Below are 22,951 nucleotides of genomic sequence, written 5' to 3'. Positions count from 1 at the left end.
CACTCTTACAATTACAATCACTCATTTTTTCAAATTGCATTGAATTCATAAACAAACAGAACCTTTTTACCTGTTTCTTTTACCGAAAATTTTCATTCAGAAATGTCTTAATGAAGTAAATCCCACAATATAAACCAAAAGAAAGCAGATCTGTGATTTAAGTCTGTCTGATCTGCTGCAGGTTTGATCTAGAAAGTGCTTTTACAGTTTTACTGGCATCATTAGCAACGGTCTGTTTGCCGTCTGTCTGTCTTTGAGTCACGACGAGGGACTTTTCCTCGTGACCTCACCTTTGTTCTCTGTCATTAACTAACCGGTTGCACTGTGATGTCACATCGCCCCACTCAAGCACACAGAAGTAGAGAATCATCTTAAGATAATTCACTGAGGAACTAGAAGAGACTTCTGTAGAAGATCCTTCCAGAACTTATGTTGTCTAAATTAAGGGAGAATAAATGAATCACAGATCTCGTATATGTTTCAATGAGTGGGTGAACGAGGAAGGAAGAATAAACTATCTAGAAACCTCTGACCATGGGGTGCTTTCCTAATGTGACATACAGAAAAAGATTGTGTGTATTCACTGAATCAGCTGCTAAAACAATACATTCATGTGACCTTAGACTAGACTTTTTTAAACAATATGTTTTGAAATATTTTAGTTCTTTCCTCCTTTCCAGTTCACAGCTCCTCTTTGTTGATTTTGATCACAAACAGACAGTGAAACCCGTGATAGTTCATCCATCACTGTCAAATCAAAAGCTGATAGACAAGCTCTTTTAATCAGCTGCATATATGGACCACTACATAGGAAACCCTTCAGTCATTTTCAAACATAATTATTCACTATAAAAAGATGATCAAACCAGCCATAAACCTAAAAACTTCTAGTTTTCATTTATCATTTGAGTGCCGAATTACATCAGCTCAGCTGCAGGAACCTGATGGACTAGTATATTACTTCATAAAAAATATTACTCGGCTAAATTGCTCAGCTTCAGAGTAAGCACTTAATAGATCTTTTTAAATTGCCTATCTAGACTGGATTAGACATTAGATCTGTGGATAAATGTTAGATTTATAGATTTATAGTGAGTGTAGTGATTCAGCTTAAAGGATGTGTTATGCATCACCTCCGTCATCATGACTTGTTCACACTTGTTTCTCTCATTCAGTGTAATTGTTCTGCCACAGGACATGGAAAGTAAAACAGTCAGTCAGAAGAGAGCTGTTTCACTGGAAGAAGCAAGGAATTTTTCAACAGCATTTATTGAGAATACGTAGTTCTTCAGTACGGGAAAAAGCATACACAGGAATATATGAAGACAATAATTTTTCAATAGAAAAAAAAAATCATTTTATTTTCTTGTAAAATCTAAAACAATTTCACCATCTTTAAGTAGAAGTCCTGTGTTTTGCAATATCTTTCAACATATTCAAAGATCCATATGGCTCTGATGATTGAAAAAAAAAGGGTTTTAAAGGATGAATTTTGAGATTTTAAGTCTTCAGTCAATATATAATTTCTGATGATTTCTAAAATGTGATTTAGAAAAATTTTTATTTTTTTAAACAAAGGTCAAAACTCCTGTTATAATTTAGATTTTTGAGGGTGCACTCTTGTCATAAATTAATCTATTACTTTTCCTACATAATTTTTAACAAAAAACATTGGTAAAATATATATTTGGGAGTCTTAGACCTTTCCAATATAGTTTGTCAAGATTAGATTAGATTTCATTGCAATATAGTGAAGTAAATGTAGGTGTCCCGTATACGGGACGGGTTGACAGTTAAAGGGTTAACAAAAACATAAAAATAAATAATAAAATGCCAGTGTTATTAAAATAATAAAGTAAATACTAAAACAAAAATAATACTAAAAGTAAAATAACACTAGAAGTGTGAATGTGTCATGAGCATATATTTGAGTGCTGGTAGATAATTTTTCATATTTACAGACCAAGACACGACAGAGAGGAAACAGAGAAAATGAGGCTGGTAATGAACAGCTGATTTAATGGATTCTTAAATATTATTATTACATCAAGGTCTGTTGAATAATTCTAGGACCGAACACAAGCAACCATGATCTCATGCAGAGCACTGTATGATTCAGCCTCATCTCGTTGCATTATTAGGTTGGTTAAAATAATCAGTGGTCTCCACTGGTTCAGATCTTAAGGAATGTGGCTGGCTAAACATGAGGGTGGGGTCATTGCTTATTGGGTCTTCTGGATGATGCGCACCATTAAAATTCCTAATCGGACCCTCTTCTGGAACAGGATGGACTTCATTCGGTAGCTCTTGGATGGGATTCATGTGAATCTCTCTGTCCTGCTGTTTCAGGTGCTGGATGATCTCTCTGGAGAGGTAATGAGGGTCACCTGTGTGCTCATCTGAAATAGAAATAAAATAGAAATATAATAGAAATAAACAACCGTAAGAGAAAACCATAGAATTATATCCAGATACCATTTTAAAGTCTATTTCAAACTCTAATTCGAATGAAATTCTGACCATTGAGCAGGATGAGCCGGTAACGGTTCCGGCACTCGAGAGAATCTTCCAGAATTTGGCTGAGCGTTCTGTAGAACAACAGGACCTGCTGCTTTCGTTCGTTTTCTCCAAACCCTGCACTGCTCTCATGGGACATCTGATACAGCGTCAGCAGTGGTGTGGCGTATTCCAGAACACAGCTAAAAGTCTACAGCAGCACAAAGAGAAGGTATGACCTTGGATTTATTTCCAGTGCCACTGCAGCTTTTAGCCACAAGGAGATGTTTGTGTTGCTGCATCCTAATTTGCATATTATGCATCCAACCCTGCTATTTCAATGCACCTCATTGAAAACAGTATGCTGCATGGTGTCTAGTATTTCAGGTGGGTCGTCAAAGTATATTTCTACTACAGTAAAAAAACAAAAAAGAACTATATATTTAATGACGTGCAAACCTCTGCATCAGTTCTGGCATATAACCTTACCACATAGCCTACTTAAAACTATGGAATTCCTGACCACCAGAGAAGTCCAGACTAGAAGCATGCATTAGCAGGCACATCTATCTCTCAATCAGTGGATACACTGGTGCTAGTTTGAATTCTCTGTATATCATATTTTTGCAATGATTTCTTTTTTTCTTTATAAACATCAATTATAAGCAATCAGCATTAGCCCACCTCTCTGTCCTGGGTGATCTTGTAGACACTATTCTTGTAGCTACGTTTCCGCACCCCTGCTGTGTCCCGCTCCAGTTCGGGGAGGTTCTCGCTGAAGATCACATTAGTGTCCTCATCTTCAGGTTTGGTTGGAACCCTGGCGTTGAGGGGCAGAAGGATATGTAGACGCGGAGAGCTCAGTTTCCCCTTGGTGGAGGAGTACTGAATCACCTTGTTCTGTAAATCTGCAGGTGAAAGAACAGAAGCGTGAAAATAGAAAGTGAGCAGAATCTTTCAAATGATCAGATGGTTTTAAAGCTCAGGGTCATAATTTAATTACACATTTGAAACATGACTTTGAAATTATGATGACTGTGTACACTTCCATCTTAAAGGATAAAGTGATCAGGGACTACCATGACCCGAAACCAACATAAAATTAGTTTGTGCACTAAATGTAGAATTTTCGGTTACAACAGAAACATGAAGTTACAACTAGGCATGATTAATTCATCCAGCTGTTTAGTGAGCAGCCTTTGAGTTAACCTTGTCTCATTACTGTCCCCTAGAGGCCTCAACAAGTATCGTCTCACAGGTAGAGTGCAGACGAATGTACCTGGAAGGAGAAATCTGAGGTAGCCAAGATAGAAAGACCAGGCCAAACCATGTGCCACATTCATCTTCTTCATTTCACAAATTTCTGAGATCTCAACCGGAGCAGGGCCCTGCAAAAACACAGAAATATACAATTTTGATATATGGCCTTCTTGTTTAATTTGCACTTTTTTTTTCTTTTTTCTTTTTTGATCATCCACAGCTATGTTTCCATACAAACACAAGAAAGGGAAATTGAGATAAAGGTATGGCTGGAATGGGAATTTTAGCTTCCACAGTAACCCTGTATGTATGAACAAGTAATGAACCAAGGTGCCGTGGAGGATGACATTGTTTAATATTTAATATTAATAGCAATTTATAAATATAAAAAATGAGATGTGGTTTTAGTTGGAAATCTGAACTGAAGAGAGAAACTGCAATCAGAAAACTACGGGGTATTCTTAACATCTCTGAGCTATTTATATCAGTATTACAAATCAGAATCAGGTGTCCTGATAAATCCCACCAGTCTCTGTGAAGGCAAACGTGAAGCTGAGATTATACAGCACCTTAAGCTGATCATTATATAATGCAGTGTACCCTGAAAGATTTTCTTGTGTTAAATGAGTACTGGGTGTGTTTTATCTTTAAAGTGGAGCTTTTCAAATCAAGACTGAATGTCTTTTAGCTTCCAAACTGTGCTTTATGAGTGTGACGATCTGATATTTTTGAGCATCCGAATAGACTCAACTGTGTAGACCACTTGAAAACCACTGAGAATGCAAAGGGCTGTGCCACACTGCATATTGTTCCTTTAGCATGTAACTGAACAGTTGAACAAGTATATACTGAATATTATTCATATAATCATCTGATGTAAACATTGCTTTCCTGGCATGTGATGAATCTTACCAGAAACCCCGAGCTTTTGAGTAACAGGGAAACGGCACACATGAGGGCAATGGTGCTCTTCTGTTCTCCAGAGAATGAAATTTTCCACAACACTAGCAGGCATATTGGACACATTCCGAGAACGACATGCCTTCTAAAGCAAGCCTGAAAGATCTTATTTATTTTGCCATGATACCTAGGAAAAAAAGCATATTATAAATTGAAACAATACATTTTTGAATAAACTTTTTATTTATTCATTTTGTGGCGCCTGTTTCCATGATGAACTTAAAGTCTTATGGGCTTGATGTTTATGGGCTGCAGTCTAACATGTGTTCATGCTTTGTTTCTTTGAGGAATCAAAACTGGTTCTTCTGTGCCATTGCTGGACAAAAAAAAAACTTTTATAATATTTACTTTTAAGAGTGAAGATAACGTGTCTTCACATTCTGCAATTAAATTGCATAAAATAAGGACATACATGGTATAGAAATTGTTTTCTAACCTTTGCTTTGAATGGAAGAGCCACTCCTCTGCAAGCAAGCACATACTGTGAATGAACGTTTCAACTGTGATGCAAAAAATGATAATTCCAGCTCGATCACTGAACCTGGCAGGGTCCAGCAGCCAAGCGACCAGCAGCATGAGAAGCCCCAGTCCAGCAGAACACACCACCGGCAGCCTGCTGCGCGCTCTGGGGACCAGACCGTCCTCTCCCATCACACCAGACATCTGAACACATCACATTCACACCCACTCCTTAACTCCACTCATATACTGCACTTTCATTCCACAGAGGTTTTGAGAGAGATTTTTCTCAAAACTAACAGGCCTTCATTATTTACTGTAGGCCTATATATTTTTTATAAATATAATTTCTTAGATTTTGATGTGATTGTTTTTTATGTTATTATTATTAAGGACATCTAAAATGAAATTATCATGTTATCATTATTACATTTTATTTATTTATTTATTTTTCATTTATATATTATTAAACTATCGTTATTTAGCAAGACAGTTCGCCGTTGGTCGTTTTATTCCGAAAATGTAATTTGCATCACTAATATTTCCACTACAGAATACTGTTAGAAAAAATAAATGTTAATGAATTCCCCTGTGATTTCTATTAATGTGAAGAGAAAAAAACTATACTTATACTTCTAAATTTCAGAGAAATCCTTCTTTTACTTTCAGTTCTGAATTGGTTCTTGTTTTGAACGTGGTGTAGGCTATATAGCTACTGTACAGCTGTAAAAATGTATTTAATCATAAAGATGACCTGGGCTTACGGGAACTACAAGTTTTAAATTACCATTATGAATGCCACTCCTTGTTATGCCACTGTCGTCTCTAAAGCTTCATTTGGTTATACAAACATAATTTAGCGGAGCTTGTTTGCATTTCAGATATGATAGATGGAGAACTCCAGACAACACAAATCATAAGTGAGGGGGAAAACACCCACTGCAGTTGTGTGAGAGATTCTCAGCACCTGTTGCTTTATTTCAGAAATTACTCGATCTAACCCTGATATGTGCAAACAAAACGGCTTTATCTGTGTTCACTATCAGTATCTATCAGTCATTACCCAGTGCCATTATCTTACAGATAATGTGGCGTGAGTTTTGGGGGTTGAATCTAGCTATTAATTCTAGTGCATCAGATAAAAAGTTTTAAAGTAGCCTATGCCTGTTCTTTCCTTCACCTACTCTGCTTGATTTTGATATTTGAAATGATCAGAATATTGATAAGAAATTGAATTGAACACATGTTCAAAGCTTACCTTCTCTCTCTTCCGTGTAATCTTCTGATCTCTCTTTCTCTCTCGCTCTGTCTTTATTGGGTTAGTTAAGCACACCTTATTTTTTTTTCATTTACTTTCACTTTTCAGTAAGTTGCCTATATAGTCCTTGTCCAAACATGTTTGAAGTTTTGTGAGTGTTTCAAATTATTTTTTAAAGCACACTCAAGACTTAAACCTGCATATGTATGAAAAAAAACAAACAAAAAACAATGATTTGCACTTTAAGTGAATAATAATGGTTATGATAAATAATGGTTTTCATTTACAATAGCAAAATATATAAAAATGTGTATAGAAGTTCCAGATCTATACTTGTGCTCTTATTATTTGAATTATCTGCCTTTTATGTAAATAAATGTGCAAACAATATACTTGCTCTTGTGAATTTATTTTGATGTAAATTACAATTTTAATACCACCAAACAAGATAAAACACATCTCGAATCCCGTTGCACAATGTTGCACACCATTTCCAGGAAACATTTTGTTCAAACCGGAGCCTGTAGCAAAATGGTGCACACCGGTTTGAGTTTGAACTTGCCCCTGTTCTGGGTGTTTCAGACAAAGGAGAGATGTAAAATGTGCAGTGTTGGAGGGCCTCCAGGAATGTGGTGGGGATCCACTGATTTATGCAATGTGACCTTGTCATTTCTTCATGATTTCACTCACTAATGCAGCATATGTTACACTTTTTTTGGTTTTATGGAGATCAGAGTGTGGGAGCGGAGAGTGGAGTGGAGCGGTGTGACTTTGACAGGAGCGAGGAGCGGATTTTTTAAAAGTCGGAGCGTTGTGGTTTTCACTCTCTCCAAGAGCACTCCACCACCGCTCCATCACGAGTACAATTCATGCCAACGGCCAGTAAAATCGCAAGTATTCACGTTAAAACATATTTAACTATAGCTTGATAGAGATGGATCTCTCAAATCAGAAGGTTACAATGACGACAATAGCCGAGCGGGAAGTTATAGGTTAGTTCTCAAGGAGTTTGTCTGTTCCTTTTACTGAATATTTTCGGGTCAAAGCATGATTTAAACAGTTACAGCACATTCACATGCAGTCGCTTTCGCAATAATGCATTCAAACAAATGTAATCTTACAGTGTTACTTCATCTGATTTTGAATGAGCATAAATCTGTAAGAAATGCATTGATCTGTAGATAAAATAAAAATGTACTGTTATTTTCATCACAAACAAAATTTGCACAGCAGAATACAGTAATTATACCTTTTAATGCTGACATCCATGTTATTAGTTTGGCATGTGGTAGGAAAAAAAAGTTTGCACACAACAGTCTAAGCCACTTTGAAACTCTATTTTAATATAGGCTACGCTATGAACATAACGTTTCAAACATACTGAAATACTTTAGCCACGGAGCGAAGGCGGAGTGGTGTTTCTGGTATCACTGAGCGCGGAGTGGAGCGGGAGCGGGAAATTGTGAACCCGGAGCGGAGCTGGAGCGGAGTGATTATTAAATGCTCTGAGTGCGGAGGGGAAATTGTTGCTGCTCCACTCCGCTCACATACTCTGATGGAGATGCTGATGTCCTTGCTAATTTATCATTTACTGTTTGTGAGACACGCTGGCAATGCGAGTTGAATAAATCAGAAAAATCCAAAAGGTTCATGCATATTTTATTCAAGAGTAAAAAAGAGATTTGTCCCATAGGGCATGCTCACACTGTCCGTACTGTAGGTCAGGAAATCATGATGCTCAGAATGAAGCTCCAGAGAAAAATACAAGTTATAGAATCACAAATAACTCATGAACGTTTTCATTATTCATAAAGTAAAGCACAATGAGCAACCAAAACAAGGATGAGGCAAAGTGGAATCAACCAGCAGAACTCTTAATAATAATCATAAGTAACCAGAATATTGTTTAGAATAATGATCAGAATATATTTCTCCTTAAAAATGTGAGACGCGTTAAGGTGTGTCCATATTCGATTTACATTTGAAATAACCATGCAGTCATGCTTTGGCAGCCCGGATCTCTTTTTACAGAATTATATGTTCCTTCACACTACTGGATAATTTCTGTACATCGATAAAGAAACGCAAAAGGTTTAACACTTCATCTGAGCTTAATTAACTGTACAGCAATGTAAACAAACAAAAAAGAACCCAACAGACAATAAATAAATAAACAGCTTGGATACAAAATAAAATGACATGAAAATAAGCGATAACAAAACCGTCCTTAAAAATATACGCCATTTATATACAAAATAAACTCCCATGAATTATGTGTGGCTGGGAATCCGTTCTGTCTAGTGCGCCGGCACAAGACAAGGACCTGTTTGAAACCACTCATAACAGCCAGACGCAATCCCTCAGCTCAAATCACTCCCCTGTTTCTCGCATTCACTCTCTCTTTCTCATACACACACACAGACACACACACACAGAGCTGACTGAATGCTTCCCCCCGCTCAGCTCCGGAGCACCAGAGGAGGCGGGAAAGTGTCAGACTGCCATAGCAACCGCAGCAGGACGTGACAACGGCGGATTTACTCAACACAGCGAGCACACAGCATGAGGGGCGTTGCTGCGACTCCAAACCTCTCTATTATTTGCAGGTTAATCGTGATAACCAGTGTAAAGTTATTCTGTGTAATATTAGTTATTCCATAGATATAGTGATTACTAGTAGCAAAATATAGAACTGCAAGAGAAGTGTGAAAGTAAATGGTTACAAGCTTCTCGCACACGTACAAACGCAAACGTGTGCTCCGACGCTTTCGAATAAATAGTGTGTCGGCCTTGTGTTTTATGTTTCACGTCAGGCCAAGAAAAGAAAAAGTAAGCTTTTGTGAAAACCTACTTATCATCATAATCATCATCATCATCGTATAGTAATTATATATCTCATGTCGCCCACGCACGCACACAAACACGCACGCAAAGTGCAAACACGCATAAATGAACATCTCTTCGGACAAAGGAACAGGAAATGCACTCCGTGTTCGTATTTCCATTTCATAGCCCCATATCAATAAAACTACATATCCCATCATGCAACTTTCACGCATGATCATCTTCGCGCAGCCCGTCTCGTGTTTGTCGTTGAGGCCGTTGAACGTCAAGCAGGGAGTTCTGTCTAAATATACCACATAATCCATCTGCTACATAGACAGTAGCAGTGAAATTGAGGGGAGGGGGAGAATTGCATTATGGGAGGAGGAGCAGGGGCGAGCGAGGGATGGGAGCAGGAGGAGGAGGAGGAGGAGGAGGAGGAGATGAATCACTGGATATTGCTGTTGTCATCCGTGCCATTGGATTCGGCCATGTTCATCTTGCCCATCGACTGCCCCACGCTGTTGACCACGTCTCGGCGAGGCGGCATGCGCTCATTTATGCGGTCCAGACCCTTCGCCTCCTCAAAACTGGTGATCTTGTGCTGTGGAGAAAAGCCACGGATGGCTACGAGAGAAAAAGAGAGAGAGAATAAGAGCAGTCACCAATTGTGAATAGGCAAAATCTAAACCAGACAAGCAGACAAATCACAAATGATCACATACTGTTAGACAGATGAGTGGATTATTCTACAAATTGGATACAGTCACCGAGTGTTCTCTTGACATGATTATATATCTTTATCCAGAGATACACACATACACATGTCTGGGTCATATTTCACTTCAAAATCATTTTTAGCATTTTTTTTTTTAGGTGAAAAAATATTTTTACTTTAATATGAAAAAAAGATCAAAAATAAAATATATAGCCAGCAATATTAAAAAATATACTATTTATTTTAAATAAATAAATGCATGTATTTATGTATAAATACAAATTTCCTCACAATATGATTACTGTAATGTAATTTTTTATTCTTCAAATTTTATTCATTGTTTTATAATATTGGACAAATTATATGAATTAATATTTCAGGGGCATTATATTGCAACATAAATAATGTGAATAATACTGCAAAAATATCCATTTATTTAATATTTTGCATACACTAATATTTTCTTTATGAAAACGTATTTCTTTTGATTATTGGAGTGAAATGTGATCTGGTTTGATTTAAAATTTCACTCATACACAGATATCTCTTCAAACACTCGACGGTTTCACTCTGCCATGTAATAGTCACATTATAAGCACAAATTCACAACTGCACATATTTCACAACCAGTAACACACACAATATATGGTCAGTGTTGGGAAGCTTATTTTGGAAATGTAATAGATTAGTTCAAACTATTTGAATAGCTTTATTAAAAGTAATGTAGGTGATCACATTTGATTGCTTTTCTAAATGTATACATTTTTAAATCATTTTCAGACATTTAAACCAGGCAGGTTAACCTTACAGTAGAACTCAACACTGATCACTTTCAAAATCCCTCCTCACTTAAATTAAGATTATAATAATTTTATTTTAAAAAAAGCACAACCACCACAATCAGCACTTATTTTTACTTTGAGATTGTTCTGAGGTTAAAAACAGATGGAGAAATAGTTTAATAGCTATAATACTTTTTCTGAAATTAAATCACTGCATAGCAAGGACAGGAAACACTGGCATGTAACAATGCCAAGACTATGTCCTATGTCCTAAACTCCTGAAATTCAGAACAATCAAAAACTAGTTACTCCCCAACACTGTATGTGATGTACAAGTGAACAGCTGTGGCAATGATAATGGATGTTACATCTTATCACTTTCACTCCCAGTTTAACTGGAAAACCTCACAAGGACCAATAGCACAGTCAATGTTTCCATTAGAAAACAAACTCATTTCACCGGCATCAAAAACATTTTTTTTGTAATGTCAATTTTTTATGTACTTTGATCCATTCTGATGGAAACACAGTGCATTATATCACAGTCAGAGATGATGTGAGACTCTCTCTTGGGTTTGTTCTCAGACAACAGAGATGCTTTTCAGTTTCAAATATAATTGAAGCTCTTCTCATCTCACCCTGTGTGTTGAGAGAAAAAAAGATTTTTGGGAGTATTTTTGCTGCTGATTTTCTCCACAGGTATTTTTTGATAAGTATCTGTAAACCTTGAAGTTAACCAACTCACTTTGATATGAATAATGATGCTAAAACATTAATAACTATTTGACTGTTATATAAAAAAACAGACAGTGCACTATTGTTATTAACTAGAAACTTTACTAATTATAAAAATAATTTCCATTCATTCAAACAAAGCTGAAATAAATTAGAAAACATAAAAAAAAACGTTATAAAAATAAAACATTTTGCCTAGGAAACTAACTGAAATAAGTCGAATTTGAAGTACTTAAAAATAACAAAAGCATAACACCAAATTACTAAAAACTAAAATGAAAATGATTATTATTATTTTTTTAAATAAATGCTACATTAGAAGTAAAATAATATTAAAATAATTGCTGTTTACTTAACATCTTTCCACATATATATATATATATATATATATATATATATATATATATTTCTGAAGAACAATATATTTTGTATACTGTATATTTTGTATATATTTATTTTTACTGTTCCTAAAACAATTCTTAATAAATGTTCCCATTTCATTATATTTTTTTTTAATAAAAGCTCTACACAGAAATTAATTCAACTTGTTTTGTATTATATTGTCATCATGAATACAACATAATGAAGGGATTTCAGATGTGAAACTTTTGGTTTCAAGTAAGAGTCACTTCTAAAAAAAAAAAAAGTGTATTTCATTGTTTCACAACCTTGGAGCTTGAGGTCAGTCTCACAAGGCTATGGTATTGATTTAAAGCTAGTTTTGCTGTATGGAGATTTTAAATGGCATTTAATATCCAGAGCCCTCACTGACCTTTCAGTCAATGTTTACCAGATATAACCAGAGACCATTTAGAACGAGTCTTAAAAACAAACCCTATCATAGAGAGGTCACATGATCCCTGCAGATCACATGGTCATAACAGACCAAACCCAGAGTGAGTGCACGAGGAGCGGCGCTGGGGTGATCAGTGTTTGCTGTAAGAATACTGGCTCATTAGTGAGAGGCAGGGGCGCGTGCCCTCACCTACCCATGGCCCAGATTCTTGTCGTCTGCTGAGTCATTCTGTAACTTTGCTGATTAGGTACATAAGAATGTGTGCCATTGGAAAAAAGGTGGAGAACAGCAGAGCAGAGTCCAGCATTTGCATAAGCAGGAAGACACAGGTGTTTGTGTGGTTATGTGTATTTCTATAAAACACTATTCAGACTAGCTTTTTAAACAACCTCTGAGTTACAGTTATCAACAGAGGACATATTTTATAATACTGATTTAAACAAGAATGGGATCTAGTTTTTACTGGAATGAGATTGTCTGTTGGCTGGATGTCATTACAATGTTTAAGAATTATATCCATGCTGAAAAAACAGCTTAAACTGTGCTGGTTTTGGCTGGTTTATGCAGGTCTAGTTGTTCTCCCTGCCTCTCAAGTGCCCCAAACCACTCTAAAACTAGCAAAACAGATCAGCTTGGCTGGCATGGGAGAGGTGAAAAGCTATTTAGGGTGATTTAATAGGTTTCTTTTAGTGGGGACACGATTATGACATTATGTATATTATTATGGGAAGGAATTATTTAAAATGATAATCAAACTTGATGCTACATAATCTTATTTGGACTTATTAGTTGAAAATAGTAGACAATTTAGCCATAACTTTTAACAGAGATGACTACAGTATAGTAAAATTGGAGAAAACATAAGTCTGTGAAATCGTTCCTGAACCTCCATTAGGAATGCCCTCAGCAGTAAAAATAAACAAATAGGATCATTAAATAAAGCATGTTTCTTTTTTTTTTTTTATCTAGAAATTAAATTTTTCATTTCTAGTCTGTAGTCTTTGTAATTAACATCAATGTAGCTTAAAAACAATATAAGCTTATGGTTAATGTTTTTAAAAGAGGACTCTTATGCTTCCCAAGGTTACATTCATTTGGATAAAAATTCAGTAAAAACAGTCAAATTGTTAAATATTATTACAATTTAAAATAAGTGTTTTCTATTTGAATTAGTTTTAAAATGTAATGTATTCCTGCGATGGAAAGCTGAATTTTTAGCATCATTACTCCAGTGATCTGATGCTCAAAAATATTTCTGATTATTATCATTGTCGAAAACAAGTGTGCAGCTTCAAATTTTTTGTGGAAACCAGGATATATTTATTTTTTCAGGATCATTTGATGAATATTAAGTTCAAACGAGCAGTATTTTTTGAAATAGAAATCTTCTGTAACATTGTTTTTATTGTCATTTTTGATCAGTTTAATGAATCCTTGCTTAATAAATGTATTTATTTCGTTTAAATGGTGTATGTTCCCATTTACACATCTAGCTAAATGTGTCTTTGTGTGTGTGTCTGTGAAAAATAAACAATCCCTGACCAGTCATAGCACCCCACACGCTCCGTTAGCTAGGCTCGCTGTCTAGCTAGCTAGCATGTTACAGCGGTCGCTATGAAACCTCTGAGCAGCACAGAGAGATAGAGGCCGGCCAGTTTACCTTCTCCATCCTCAACCGTCTCCACGGCTTCAATGGCCTCGATGGTAGCTGAGGAGGCACAGAAAGACAGACGGAGAGAGAGGGAGAGAGGGAGAGGATGGATGGGGAGTTTATTGTGACAGTCATGCACGCAGCACAGTTCCCCAGCATTAGCTGCCAAGTAGCTGCCTCGGACAGTTAGCAGTTAGCATTAGCCGGTTAGTGTCCCTGTATGTGTGTGCACATTTCTGATGGTTTAATTAGTGAAGAAAATAAACGGAAGTGTCTGACTAAAAGAGAGGGGTTAGCAAACATGTCCATGAGTTTGTCATTGTCTTAGTGACCTTGAAAGAGAAAAGAGGCTGTGATGGGAGAGAAAGAAAGAGTGATGTTTTGTTTTTGTAACTCACCACTCTGCAAGGTCTGTTTTCCTCCAGACAGTACGCCGCTCGGCAGCATGCCGGTGGGGGTCAAACCTTTCAGGGTTAACACATTCTCACTCTCCTCTCTGTCGATATACAACCACACGTTTGCGATTTAAACACTCATATACTGTACACCACACAAACATTGTTAGGTGCATAATTAAAAGGTTAATGACATTAATTGGACAAGCTCAGCATGCAACCGCTTGTCCATTTGTGGAAATGTGTCTTCTGAAAAGTACTACAATAATACAACACATGAATATTTAATGATGCAATAATTGTTTAGTTTGTGATTGGTCACTTTTGGGACTGCATTAGACATGTGAGTTAAAATCAGTGTTAACCAATGTTAAAAGTGGCTTTAACTCATGATTTAAAAAGTAGTCAAACCTGTCCCAATAATTTTGTCCATATAATGTATTTCAGTTGGTAGCCAAGGCAACATTTCTAATCTTTATTTGAGATTAAAGTTTTTCATTTAATGAAAATGATTTTAATGGTAGCAATGACAACACTGTCTCACACTGCACAAACACACACATATGGCTGTATGTATATATATATATATATATATATATATATATATATATATATATATATATATATATATATATATATATATATATATATATTTTTTTTTTTTTTTTTTTTTTTTTTTTTTTTTAAATGTCCTACAAATCAAAAACACAAACATGTGTTCACAACCCCTTCCAGACTCACCGCAGGACTGAGAACATTTTGGCCATTTTGCCGATGGCACGGATCTTGTTTCTGATGACCTCTTTACGAGCGGCCGCAGCATTAGCTAAGAGGAACCAGGAAACAAACAGATTTCATAAACAACATACTGAAGCTGAATATTCTGCATAAGATTTTAAAACGAACGACTGTTCCTCTATGAATCTGGGATGGTTAAATCTTATTTTTAAAGCTACAGTACATCAATGTTTATTGTCCAGTTGCTAAACAATTTAAGTTGTTAGAGAACTACATCTTAAGTTTAATAAGTTTATAGGTGTAATAATTGAAATGATCTAGTCATGTGTGTTTTAGAAAACATTAGAGGAAAAACTTATGAGGAATGTGCAGTCCTCACCATCAAAGATCTCATCTCCATCATTCATAAGCTCATCATCAGAGCAGATACTGAGGACATTCACCAACATTTCTGTCACTGTAGAGGAGTCAAAGGTAAAAAAAAGAGGCAAGATCTTTTGACATTTTTGCATAAACTATGATAATTTTGAACAAATACATTCACAACAACACCGAAACAAGAAATGCTAGGGTAATATTGATATCCTGGATAAACCTGATCTACATCTCTATCTAGTCAAATATTTTTGGATGGGTCATTTGCTTCATCCTAGTTTGACTTGTTGGGACAGAATAGATCTATTCCATCTGCTTTGTTTTAACAAGTCAACAGAAGAGCGCATCCACTTTTCTCACACACCCAGAATGAAGAAAACGTAAGGCATTTGTGCAGTCACAAAGCCTGGCTGTCTCCAAGCGGTTTAGCAACACTGTTCAAGAACATGTTTCCTATAATTTTCCCACCTTTCTCTCCAACGAATGGAAGAGACCAGGTGAAGACGTCCATGAAGTTGGGCAGCCAGTACGGATGTGGCGAGCAGTTGAACTGTCGTATGTTCATTACGTTGTTCTCGTATTTAAGCACAGCCGCTGCAGAGAGGCATTAAAGCAGTTATATTCACACAAAACAAACATATTTACATAAGTATCTTCTGTAATGAGCATCTGTAATTTACTTTCTGTGTAATGATTGTTACACAAAGCCTTGCAACCTTGAATTACATACAATGGCCACTGACATACTTGAGTGTTTATAAATTTTAAAAAACAGGTTTATTTAGGAGAGATTTATAAACAACTATTATCTCTCTCTCTCTCTCTCTCTCTCTCTCTCTCTCTCTCTCTCTATATATATATATATATATATATATATATATATATATATATATATATATATATATATATATATATATATATATAATTCCTAATTATATTATATCATACGCTATGGTGATATGACACAGAGGAGATAAAGTGATTATTTCTGTTTTCTTTGCATACAAAAAGTATTCTCCTCACTTCATAACGCTGCGGTTGAACCACTGATGGCAGATGGACTATTCTGACAACGCCTTTCATACTTTTTTGGACTTTGACAGTGTATTTTACTCGGCAGTTAATTGGACAGTCACAAGCCTCCCAGTTCTCATCCAAAATAGTGTTCTTAAGAAGAACAAAGCATTTACTGGTTTGGAACGACATGGAGGTAAGTGATTAATGACAAAATTTTGGGGTGGATTTTCCCTTTAAGGGCTGCTTAACAATAAATGATCTTGACTCACTGAACCTAGATCGAATTAGTGAGATTGTGTGAATTTAAATCGTCATTTATGAAACAGCTTTAGTCCCGACTGATTTCTTAGATAATTTCAAGTCAGGTTTTGGACTTTAATTCCCACTTTTCTTAGCATCTTTTATGAAATAGCCCCATGAATTCAGACCTTTGTTGTTGTAAACGTCCAGGTAGTTTGGAGCTGAGAAGATGGTGATGAGAGAAGGGAAACCTGTAGTCTGGCTCTTCCTGTACATACGGTAACTGAGAGAGTAAGAAAACAAAGAAGAGAAGGAACATAATTAGAGTATGGCAATCAGAATCACAACAAGAAATAAGTGAGGGAAAAATAATCTTCTTCCTCAGATTTTGCTAGACATTAAGTACTTATTTGTGGTGGACCCCGTTTAAAACCCCCAAAAGTTTTGTTTCTCAAAGCATAGTGTCATAATAATACATGATTGTTCGGAAGCCTTTATTCACTGTTTATTTTAAAGAACTTGGACTTTAACGTGCAAAGGTGTGCAATACAACAAACATATAATGCTTTAAATTTGATTAAAGAACATTAATATTATTAGTCTGTGTAAAATGAATGTACTCATCTAACATGCTGTCTGTTGTTGCCTTCTGTTGTACTAAACCATTTTTTGACTGAAATTTTATCCTCATCCAAACCCCATTCCACAGCCATACCTGTCATACACCCAGTTCAAATGGGTCATATGATGCGATTTAAAATTTTCCTTTCTCATTGCAGTGTTACAAGCTCTTGGTGCATAAAGAAGATCTGTAAAGTTGCAAAGATTAAAGTCTCAAATCCAAAGAGATATTCTTTATAAAAGTTAAGACTCTTCCACGCCCCCCTTAAACGTCTCGTTTTAAAACGCCCCCACATCTCTACATCACTATGTGGGAAGATTTGCATAACTCCGCCCAAATGTTCACGCAAAGAAAGAAAGCGTAACTTTTATCCTCGCTGTTGTGGAGTTTCATTGTGAAAGCGAAAATACTTTGTTTGGCCCTCCAAAAGAGGACACAATTAGAAATCAGTGGTTAAGTTGTATCCAGTTCAACCCAAATATTCAGATGTGTGCAGCACATTTTATTGAAGACTGTTTCCTGATTCTGGGAGAGAATACTACATTGCCGGCTGTTCTGACTCACAGTCTGTAAGTATTTTTACATATGTAAAGGATTTGCCACTGATGATTTAAACACAAGTTTTGAGCAGTTCGTTCTATTCGAAAGTAAGTGCCCTGCAAAGTGGACACCACAGGGTATTCCGTCATGATTCCAGTTCGAAGCGAACGTATATGTTCAATTCAAAGTTCATTGAAGTATGTGAGACCTGAATTTAAATTGTATAATAATTTTTGAACCTTAAACCACATAAACACATTTCATTACACCAAATAATGTTCTTTTTAGCAACATCATATGACCCCTTTCTTCTTGGGAAGTCATGGCCTAGTGGTTAGAGAGTTTGACTCCTAACCCTAGGGTTGTAGGTTCGCGTCTCGCTTTTTTCACGTTTTTCCAGCTGAGGTGGCAGGACTATTTCCCATGGACCATGCCCCCTCCTCTCTCCTACCCACACAAGAATCACATCAGAATTTAATTTATTTGAATAAATAAATGAATGACAATCAATAGCACAAACATAATAAAATAAAACTGGGTAGTCTTCAGTGTATAATGAAAGGTAGAAGGAGGTTTATTTAGGCTGCTGTCTCTTTAAGACCTCATGCACTAATATAATATTCTATTACACATGGCTCTATGCTTAATTTTCTTTTTAGGAGTGCTTGTCCTCATAATTACATTTTTTTAGGAGAACCTTCTGATCAATTATCAAAAATTATGATCAAAAATTATCCTTTTTAATATGAGGTGACGTTTGACTCCTTAAAGTGACTTACAGGGGTATTTTCTTTTTACCTTTGTAAAGGCATAATTTTCATCTGTCAAATTCAAAAATTTATGTTTATAAGCTTCTTTTTTTATTTAAAACAATATAATAAGAACTAGAATTGGTAACAAATAAGTTACCAATCATATGATAGTATTAATAAAAAAATGATTTGTACTAAAGAGGGGCAGAAGAACACAAAAGTGGCTTGTAGGTACATCTTGAGACGTTTAATGAGGCTCAGAGGTGGCATGAGTGCAATTAAATTCATCCATTCATGTGGAGATTAATGTTTTAAATATAAAAGTTTGAATACAGAAATATTAAAGGGTTTAAATAACTGAAATTATACACTAAAAATTGAAACTAAATCCACCAGCAGGTAGAGGCAAATTAACTGATTTTTATCACCGAATCATGCATTCAATTGATTCGTTGTAATGGCTGATACATTCAGGAATGAAGCAAGTGACTGTCTTTATGAATGGGTAATCATGAATCACTGACTGTTCAAAAATGCACTTTCCTTGAATGAATGAAACTCTGCTGTGTTTGCTTTTAGAGATGAGCAGTGGCTGAGCTGTTACTACAGGTGCATCTCAATAAATTAGAATGTCGTGGAAAATGTAATTTATTTCAGTAATTCAACTTAATTGTGAATCTTGTGTATTAAATAAATTCAATGAACACAGACTGAAGTAGATTAAGTCTTTGGTTCTTTTAATTGTGATTATTTTGGCATTCAATACAACAACATTCAATAAAAACCCACCAATTCACGATCTCAACAAATTAGAATATGGGGACATGCCAATCAGCTAATCAACTCAAAACACCTGCAAATAAACTTACTGAAATAAATTAACTTTTACACAATATTCTAATTTATTGAGATGCACCTGTATATTTAGAACTATTTTTGTTGAAGACAGAGCAAAATCAGGTAGTACTTGTTTATTGATCTGTTGTATTAAATCAATATCACATTTGCAAACTCCCTTGTTTGCAAAAGTTGTCACTCTCCTTATCGTGATCTGTGGGCGCACAACAAAAATGAGAGTGTGCAAGTGAGTTCTTAAGACTTAAAAGCACATGTAAATGATACATTTCGTCATCTGTCGTCCCGTTATAAACACGGAACCTGTGGGAATGAGTAGAATTGTTATTAACAGCCGCAATCACACGTAGAAATTCAAATTCTGCTCCGTGTTGTCTACACTACACTGTCACTAAGAAGCTGCAGCCATGGCGAGATGATTTTGGTGCAGGCAGAACAATCCACATGGAAATAACCTATATAAACATATGTTTTAATATAGGTTTTTAAAATATGTGACAATTTATAAAATTGGCAGTTTTCCTATATGATATGTACATGTACAACTGAAGAGCTGTCTTCTTCTTTTGAACTGAATCAGGAGAGCAGTAATACAGTATTGCACTACAGCGCCACACTGGTCAAACCACATTATTGCAGGCTCTCACATTAGGTAGATACAAGATCAAACCACTACTCAAAAACATTTGCCGACAATTTGTTTTATCGTCGACGTGGTCAATAATGTCGACTTATCTTTTTTGCCCTAGTATATATATATATACTAAAGTCAATATGTTACAGAGAGTCATGCGCTTTTACATCTCCCAATCTATTAACGGCGCAATAAACCGATTACACAATACTAGAATGCAAAACAAAAGCACCCTTAAACTTTGACTTAACACAAGGAAAACTTTAGATTTTCTTACCTGACTGGTAATTCTTGCTCTAACTGACACCATTATGTGGCATATATACGCATATATGCAGCATATATATGCATATAAACTGCACATAGGTTTCATATATGCGCATATATCCTCATATAGGTTCTTTCCATGTGGGTTAACAACAACAACAATACACTGCATGTTTCTTTTCCAATAATTTTTTCCAAATGACTCGTTGCAATTAACGGAAATCCACCATAGCGACGGATAACTTTAATCCCTGTGTACTGAATATTGTAGATGCATTACTGACATTTGTTTAGCTGTAGTTCACTATTGTGGAGTACTGTAGAGTATCTTGGCACATTCAAAGCTTCACTGACCGATAAGTGGGCATGGGGCTGAGGTGATGAACAGTGTTGGGTATAGTTACTTTGGAAAGTAGTTAGTTAAGTTACAACGTTACCATCAATTAAAAGTAATCAGTTATGATACAGCGTTACCTATTCATAAAAGTAACGCGTTAGAGTACTCATGCGTTACCAAAAATTAAAAGCCGTTTGCAGCGGCTCACACATGACAGACACAGCCCCCGGCCCCTTTAAATGCACCTAGAAGTCGTGACTCCCGACAATGAATAACGTCAGTCATCCGACTAAATTAACACTGCAGGATAACAATAACAGGAAAGACAGTCAGCAATAGGCTATTCCACATGGCGTTTTATTTATTTATTATCACAGAACATATTATTAATCAAAATTCGCACTTACCCAGCCCGGGTAGCCTAGGCTACTGTATATTATGAGCACCACAAGAAAACTCCTGATTTTTCTTTAACTTTAAATAATGCAGTTATCAAAGTACAAGTATGCTTACTTGTAAACACAACCTTAAACAGGCTTGCAGATTTAAATCCATTTAGAAATGATGAACAACCAGCCAGCCAACGATCTAACAGAAATTAACAGCTGCCTGTCAAACAAAAATGATAACAAACCGAATTAAATCCTTCACTGCCACACAGGCAAATGACAAATCGCTTAATAGCCGAACTAAATATTATTAAAGTGTCACTCACAGTCACAAGCCTAAATTCGCTGTAACACAGTCCTCTTACATTTACTCTTCAAAGTAGTGATTAAAACGTAGCAGAAGCAGATTTTCGAAACGTTTGTCCGACAGTCGATTTCTTTTTCGTTGACAAATTGAAAATAATGTGCGTACTTCCATAAATCAAACGCGGTCCTCTCTGCCATCTAGACGGGAGTTCGAAAAAAAAAAAAAAAATCCCACACACACACAGGGTCAGGCGCAGGGCACAGACGCATCACAGCCATTGACTTTACTATCACAGAGCTTCGGCTCCGCTGATACATCCGCAGGTGGCACAGTAGACCTAGGCATACTGTCTGACAAAAAGCAGGCTGCAGTCGGGATTTTCCTTTCCTTAAAATAACGGATTACTTTAAAAAAAAAATAACGAAGTTACTGATTACTTACGCACGAAACTAACGCGTTAAGTTACACATTCCAGGAAAAAAGTAATTAGAGTACTCTAACGCGTTACTTTGTAACGCGTTAGGAATCACAGGAATCTCAGATCAATAAACAGTACTGTACTGTAATGTATGTGGATTATGGAGAATCAATGGCTCTATTCGTCTGTCTGTCTCCTGTATTTGATCATCCATCAATACAAACTCCACCAGCCTGTCAATATACTGTACACATACTGCTTTTGTGTGGGTGTTTCATCAGGCATATCTGTAGGAGGTGAGGAAGGTGAAGAAAAAAGCCACATAGAAAGAGACAAGAGGTCAGAAGTGAAGTTGGTTTCTCACCCCGCATCCTGTGCCTCATGTGCCCTGATGACAGACAGTAAGTTGTTGGTCTGTAAAAACTCACACACTGCAGGATAGCTGTAAAAAAAAAAGAAAAAAAAGAAGATAAAACCAACATTAATGAGGCTTGATAAACACTATTTACAGTCCTTCACTAATAACACAACTCATTTGACTAAATAACTAGCTAAATACATACTTAGCCAGGCTAACAGACCATCTAAAACCAGCTAAGCCCAGCAAACCAACAAAGACTGCTTTTTCCAGCAGGATGTTAGTGTGTCATTACTAATAGTCCAGTTAGCACTTGTGATTTAGATCTAGCATATCTGTTGAAACCTCATTGCCAGTTCATTAGGTTTTATTTGATTACACAGCCTTCTGATATTTATGATAGAGGACTTCACCCGTTAGCGTGTTTATTATTGTCTTGCCGCTATCATCCACCAGGGGGGAGCAGTGATGAAAATGTGCAGCTTACAGTGAAATCAGCATCATTTTCTGCTCAAAATACCTGAAGGGTCTAACTGTGATACCAGTAAAGAGAAGAGCACTCAGACTCGGTGGTGTTTGATTGCATGTTGAAAAATAGTCCTGCATGTTATTTGTTAGTTTAACTTAGCAGTCTATTATTTTCTTATTTTATACTGATATATTAAATGTAAGAGACCTAAAGCGCATACAGACACACACACACTCTGTATTTCATTGATTTCAGAAGGTTTCATAAGAAGTGAAAACAATGAGGATTGTGGGTAATAAT

At 36.1% G+C, this 22,951-nt stretch overlaps 2 protein-coding genes across 5 annotated transcripts in view; both read right to left on the bottom strand.

The window, feature by feature from the left end:
* Nucleotides 1–1,251: 1,251 nt before the first annotated feature.
* LOC127971011 (stimulator of interferon genes protein) lies at nt 1,252–6,503 on the bottom strand. Its single transcript, XM_052573750.1, has 7 exons — nt 6,434–6,503; nt 5,153–5,379; nt 4,669–4,843; nt 3,776–3,884; nt 3,181–3,404; nt 2,521–2,707; nt 1,252–2,399 (listed from the first exon to the last, which is right to left on the bottom strand). Exons 2-7 carry the CDS (start codon nt 5,377–5,379, stop codon nt 2,122–2,124), a joined length of 1,200 nt encoding a protein of 399 aa, XP_052429710.1. The 5' UTR covers nt 6,434–6,503; the 3' UTR covers nt 1,252–2,121.
* Nucleotides 6,504–8,075: 1,572 nt separating this feature from the next.
* LOC127971720 (protein phosphatase 3 catalytic subunit alpha) overlaps nt 8,076–22,951 on the bottom strand; it is a 43,275-nt gene continuing 28,399 nt past the window's right edge. For 3 of the 4 annotated variants that reach the window (XM_052574932.1, XM_052574933.1, XM_052574935.1), the window contains exons 7-14: nt 22,189–22,266; nt 16,892–16,986; nt 15,915–16,040; nt 15,451–15,528; nt 15,075–15,159; nt 14,337–14,434; nt 13,948–13,995; nt 8,076–9,883 (exon numbers count right to left, since the gene is read on the bottom strand). In XM_052574932.1, coding sequence (XP_052430892.1) covers nt 9,705–9,883; nt 13,948–13,995; nt 14,337–14,434; nt 15,075–15,159; nt 15,451–15,528; nt 15,915–16,040; nt 16,892–16,986; nt 22,189–22,266 — 787 coding nt within the window. In that variant the 3' untranslated portion in view covers nt 8,076–9,704. The remainder of the gene's footprint in view (nt 9,884–13,947; nt 13,996–14,336; nt 14,435–15,074; nt 15,160–15,450; nt 15,529–15,914; nt 16,041–16,891; nt 16,987–22,188; nt 22,267–22,951) is intronic. The other variant, XM_052574934.1, reaches the window with a different exon arrangement.

This window comes from Carassius gibelio, chromosome B14 (assembly GCF_023724105.1).
Source record: "Carassius gibelio isolate Cgi1373 ecotype wild population from Czech Republic chromosome B14, carGib1.2-hapl.c, whole genome shotgun sequence".
In the NCBI taxonomy this organism is placed as follows: domain Eukaryota; kingdom Metazoa; phylum Chordata; class Actinopteri; order Cypriniformes; family Cyprinidae; genus Carassius; species Carassius gibelio.
The sequence above is the reverse complement of the archived record's forward strand: the minus strand, read 5'-3'. Positions and strand labels throughout refer to the sequence as shown.